This window comes from the organism of the source record quoted next, unplaced genomic scaffold (genome assembly GCF_019419815.1).
Source record: "Pyrus x bretschneideri cultivar Hongxiangsu unplaced genomic scaffold, Pyrus_bretschneideri_v1 Contig25, whole genome shotgun sequence".
In the NCBI taxonomy this organism is placed as follows: domain Eukaryota; kingdom Viridiplantae; phylum Streptophyta; class Magnoliopsida; order Rosales; family Rosaceae; genus Pyrus; species Pyrus x bretschneideri.
Genome location: NW_025999557.1, coordinates 1287837 through 1293836, shown reverse-complemented (window position 1 = coordinate 1293836; position 6000 = coordinate 1287837). Strand labels below are relative to the sequence as shown.

The window sequence follows — 6000 nt, the reverse complement described above, 5'->3', positions numbered from 1 at the left end:
AATATTTTAATTTGAAGATCGAATTCATTCATTGTATTCATATAGGTTCAAGGAGTGTAACTGCAAAAAATCATCAAAATCGGACTTAAAATAACCGTTAAATCGTCATTTTTCGTTGATAACCGTCGAAATTTTTTGTCCCGTTACTTCATCCCAGAATGTTTGTTTTTTGCGATTTTTTTCGTATATGATCTCGAATTATATACAAACATGTTTGACGGTTGGATCGTTGAAATTAGTTTCGTAGAATGCGTATCCCATCAAAACGATAGATTCACTAAGACTTAAGAGTTTATTCACACTTTCATTAAGTATAACGTAAGATTTTGTGGTATCCACTAGTATAAATATTTTAATTGGAAGATCGAATTCATTCATTGTATTCATATAGGTTCAAGGAGTGTAGCTGCAAAAAATCATCAAAATCGGACTTAAAATAACCGTTAAATCGTCATTTTTCGTTGATAACCGTCGAAATTTTTTTTCCCGTTACTTCATCCCAGAATGTTTGTTTTTTGCGATTTTTTTCGTATACGATCTCGAATTATATACAAACATGTTTGACGGTTGGATCGTTGAAATTAGTTTCGTGTTATGTTGTAAAGTGAATTTTATATATATTTAGGTCCCTACCTTTTATGGCACGAATCATACATTGTAAATAATGATTTCAAACTTAGCGCCCAAACCTTCCCACTCCACACCTAACAATAAATGGACAGTGGGAAATTATAGTGCTAGAATGAAATATCAAACAAGTGAAATTCTAGACCATCCCACTTCACTTTCCCCTTTCTTTCTCTTTGCCTTTCAGATTGCTCGTTTCTTTCACACCACCGTGACCCAACAGGCATGTCATACCCACATTTATTTACCCAGAAAACAAACCCCTCTCTCCATCACTTTGTCGCGGTCCATGGGCTCATCTCCATGTCGCTTGTTGTCCACCACCGAAAATTCAAGAACCCAAGAGATCCATTCCGCCAAAACTCATATCTTCCACTCCCAGACACATGAGACAGCCGTTTTTCTCCTAATGTTCTAAGGTTGATTTTTTTTTTCCTTTCAAATTTTTATTTTATTATTATTATATAAATTTGGTTTTGAATTTACAGGTACTTTCCTCATGTTACTTGTGTATACCAATATCCTGGAGGCTTATCTCCTCATGTTACTTGTGTATACCAATACTTGTATCACTCATACCAAAATCAATGAATCGATCGGTTTTTACTAATGATGGAACTTGTGCTTATTGGTTATATTTGGTTTTTGGGTTCACTATCTAATCCATAGTTTGTAATACACTTCAATATTTTTATATAATTATTATAGTTTTTAGGGGTGTAAAACAGTTAAATTAATATATAATTATTATTATTAGGGGTATAAAACTGCAAATAATAAAAAATAATTATATATAATTATTATTATTAGGGTGTAAAACATTCTTTGTATTCATATAGGGGTGTAAAACAGTTAAATTAATATATAATTATATATAATTATTATAGTTTTTAGGGGTGTAAAACAGTTAAATTAATATATAATTATTATTATTAGGGGTATAAAACTGCAAATAATAAAAAATAATTATATATAATTATTATTATTAGGGGTAATACATATGATTGACAACAAGTACCTTGCGTCGAAATAGTCTCATTTTGCGTCGAAATAGGCTAGGGTTGCGTCGGTTAAAACCGACGCCAAGGCTGACACACATGTCGTATTGCGTCGAAATAGGCTAGGATTGCGTCGGTTAAAACCGACGCCAAGGCTGACACACACGTCGTATTGCGTCGGTTAAAAGCGACAGAAAACAAGGAAAAAAAAAAAAAACAGAATAAAACAAAGTCTAATTAGATGAACATAATAAAACAGAATAATAAAAAAAAAACAGAATAAAACAAAGCCAAAAGGATTATATGTTATGATACGATATCATAGCATACAAAATAAAACAAAGTCTAATTAATACAAAAAATAATTAATATATTTATTCCCTGTCATCATCTGTTAGCTCTTCGTCGATATTGGCATGATTAACAAACCCGGTAGGCAACGCTAATGATTCAAGAAAGGGAGTCTCTTCCACGCCAACCCTTGTATGAAAATTTTCATTATCAAGAATTTGATCATCCAAGTTCGGCGTGGCATAATCATCAATAGCATCACTATCCTCTAATACGTCAAATAAATCTCTTGGCTGAGTTCGAACAACTACGTGCCAATCTTTTTCAATCGTGTCCTCCACGTAAAATGCCTGTAATGCTTGTGATGCTAGTATGAAAGGATCATCTTTAAATCCCAATTGATTGAAATTCACCATAGTAAATCCATATTGATCAGTCTTCATTCCTCGTGGACTTTCACTATTAACCCATTCGCACTTAAATAACATCACAGCTCGACCCCTATCTCCTGCTTCAGTAGGACCGCAATATTTGACCTCGAACATATCTACAACTCTGCCATAGCAATTTACTTGCCCAATTGCTCCAGGAACATTTGCAGGTACAAAGACACCACAATTTTGATTCTTATGCTTATCATCCACAGATTTTATACGAAATCTAAATCCATGAACAATGTGACTTTTGTATCTACTCACAACCCTACTAGGATAATTAGCTAGCCAATGCAAGTCTTGAGATATCAATGTGTCATTAGCATCATATCTTGAATTCATCTGTAATAAGTATGAAGATAAAAATTGACAGAATAACTATAAACATGTTATAATTAAAATGATTGTTATATCAACTCACATGTTGCTTGAACCATTCTGGAAATTCTTTCTTGCTTAGCTCCTTAATTTGTCGCATAGTTAACCTTTCTCGACGATGTTTAGTTTTCAAGAATTCTTCATGTTGCCTACACAATTATGTCCAATTTAGATAATTATTTTTTCAAAGTTAAGAAAACCAATAAAACATTAAGACGTATGATTAAACGTTCTTACCTTCTAAATGGGCTAACTTCATCACAATTATTTAGAATGTATCTATGGCACTGATCAAGAACATTTAGATCGAGCTCCACATTTTCTCCTGAACCCATATAACATCCTTTCGAGTCAAAAATTGATAACCCACCAGATACTCCACGTCCAATACCATCTTCATTTCGGCCTCTACGGGTACGACGAGACTCAACGTCTGTAAGATACATGGAACAAAATGACAAGCACTCATCCACCAAATATGCTTCAGCAATAGAACCTTCAGGACGACCCTTATTACGAACATAGCGCTTCAGTGTTTGCAAATACCTACAATTATAAAACGAAATACAAATTATTATAATTATTAATTAAAGTTATGACTACAATTGTAAAAAAATTATAAAAATTTATTCATTACCGTTCAATTGGATACATCCATCTATATTGAACAGGCCTTGCAAGAGCTGCTTCATCTGCCAAGTGAACTGGGAGGTGCACCATTATATCAAAAAATGCAGGAGGGAATATTTTCTCAAGTTGACATAATGTCAAGGCAATTCTTGAATTCAGTTGCTTAAATCCTTCCTCAGACTCCTTCTTACTACATAACTGTCTGAAAATTGCACTCAACTCTAATAAAACCATAGTAACAGCTTTAGGCAAAACCGGGCGTATTGCAAGCGGGAGTAACTGCTGCATTAAAACATGGCAATCATGACTTTTCAACCCATGTATTTTTCGTTCATTCACGTGCACACATCGCGACAGATTTGATGAATATCCATCTGGGACCCGAATAGTAGACAATACTTTACAAAACACAGTTTTTTCTTCTCTTTTCAATGTGAACAATGCTGGAGGTCGAAATGTTCTATTTCCTTCTCTACGTGGGCGTTGACTATGTCTTATGTTCAAGAATTCAAGATCTGCACGTGCCGCCAATCCATCTTTAGACTTTTCTATATCTAGCAATGTTCCCACCACACTGTCACATATATTCTTCTCGATATGCATAACATCAAGATTGTGTCTAATCAACAGATGCCTCCAATAAGGTAGTTCATAAAAAATCGATTTCTTCTTCCACTAACTGTTACTACTTGTACTGCTCGAAGCTCTTCTTCTGCGTTGGCCAACTGAAGCATCTTTGTTTGGTTTTCCAAAAGTAAATCTCAATGTAGAAAGTTCTTCGAGACATTGTAAACCAGTCCACTGCCTTGGTGCACTACGATGCTCTCGACGACCATTAAAAGTGATGGTTTGCCTTCGAAACCTATGATTATCTTCAAGAAAACGTCGATGCCCCATATAACAAATCTTGCGACTCGCTGGCAAGTAAATAGATTCTTTATCATGCATGCAATGTGGACAAGCTTTATAGCCATGTGTACTCCATCCTGACAACATTCCATAAGCCGGAAAATCACTTATAGTCCATAACACGGCAGCCTTCATCGTAAAACTTTGGTTGGAACACGCATCATAAGTGGGAATGCCCACCTCCCACAACTCATTCAGCTCGTCAATCAATGGACGCATGTATACATCAATCTCTTTACCAGGACTGCGTGGTCCTGGTATTAACAAAGACAATAACAAATTTGGTTGCTTCATGCACATCCAAGGTGGCAAATTATAAACAGAAAGCACCACAGGCCATGTGCTATGATCATTCCTCATTTTCCCAAAATGATTAAATCCATCACTGGCCAACCCTAATCGGACATTTCGAATTTCTGACGCAAAATCCGGATATAAATTATCCAAATGCTTCCATGCGGGAGAATCTGAAGGATGTCTCATAAACTCATCCTTAGGACATTCAGTTGCATGCCATCTCATATGTTCAGCCATATGCTTCGACATAAAAAATCGTTGCAATCGTGGTTTTAAAGGAAAATACCACATAACCTTAGCTGCGACCTTTTTCCTCGAGCTATCCTCTGCATTGGTAATTTTATATCTTGATTTACCACAAACTGAGCACACGGTCAAATCTGAAGTATCTTTCCAATAGATCATGCAATCATTGGGACATGCATCAATTTTCACATACGACAGCCCCAAGTCATTTATAAGTTTTTTTGCCTTGTAACAGGATTCAGGCAAACAATCCCCTTCAGGCAACATTCTTTTAATTAACTCCAGTAAAGTGGTGAAGATCTCGTCAGGCATTCCCGCTAAACACTTGATCTGATACAATCTTACAACTGCTTCCAATTTCTTAAACTCCTTACAACCTGGCCACAAATCTTGATCTGCCTCTTCAAGCAACTTAAAAAAAGTCTGCACCTCTTCTGGACGCCCTTCCCCAATAGGGGGTTCAGTAGATGGCCCAACACCTTTTTCTGTTAATGGTTGGACAAATACATCATTAAGAAAATCATGCATGCCAATCACCTCATCTCCTGTTTCTTCTTCTCCAATTCCCACATTTTGCTCTCCAATGTTTTGCTCGCCATGATGTCGCCAACAAGCGTTTTTATAATCTTTATCCATATCATACAATATGAGATGTTCAACAATGGTGTTCCTAACAAAAGTATATCGATTACAACATCTTTTGCAAGGACATCTAAACTTATCAGGACCAACACCATTTGCAACTGCTTGATCCAAAAACAAATTAATTCCAGTTGTATACGCTTCAAAATTTCGGGGTATTGTCAACCAACTCTTATCCATATTTTACCACTTTACGAAGGTAAAATATTACGTTGACACTAAGATGCCTACAATCTTTCAATCCCTATCATGTAGGCATAACTATCAAAATTTTCAATTTCTATCTTTCACCCCTCAAACTCTATCACGATTGCAATCTTTTAATTTTCAACACCTATTATAGTAAAAAGAAATTAAAATAACAACAAAAAGTTATCAAAATTATGCTCATCTAATCCATTCTAATAAATAACAACCAAAAGTTATCAAACTTATCAAAATAACAACAAATTCAAATAACAATTAGAGTGCAAAAAAAATTAATTAATATATTCTTATATTCCTAAATATTATAAGTTTAGGTTATATTCTTATATGAAAGGATATTC

At 35.0% G+C, this 6000-nt stretch overlaps 2 protein-coding genes across 2 annotated transcripts; both read right to left on the bottom strand.

Annotated features, from left to right (window-relative positions):
• Window positions 1-1999: 1999 nt before the first annotated feature.
• Window positions 2000-3961, bottom strand: LOC125478476. Its single transcript, XM_048586655.1, has 4 exons — window positions 3366-3961; window positions 2966-3274; window positions 2772-2877; window positions 2000-2692 (listed from the first exon to the last, which is right to left on the bottom strand). The coding sequence occupies exons 1-4, from the start codon at window positions 3959-3961 to the stop codon at window positions 2000-2002; spliced, it is 1704 nt and encodes a 567-aa protein (XP_048442612.1).
• A 72-nt stretch (window positions 3962-4033) lies between these two features.
• Window positions 4034-5632, bottom strand: LOC125478475. The gene has a single exon (XM_048586654.1). The coding sequence runs from the start codon at window positions 5630-5632 to the stop codon at window positions 4034-4036; it is 1599 nt and encodes a 532-aa protein (XP_048442611.1).
• Between the last annotated feature and the right edge of the window lie 368 nt (window positions 5633-6000).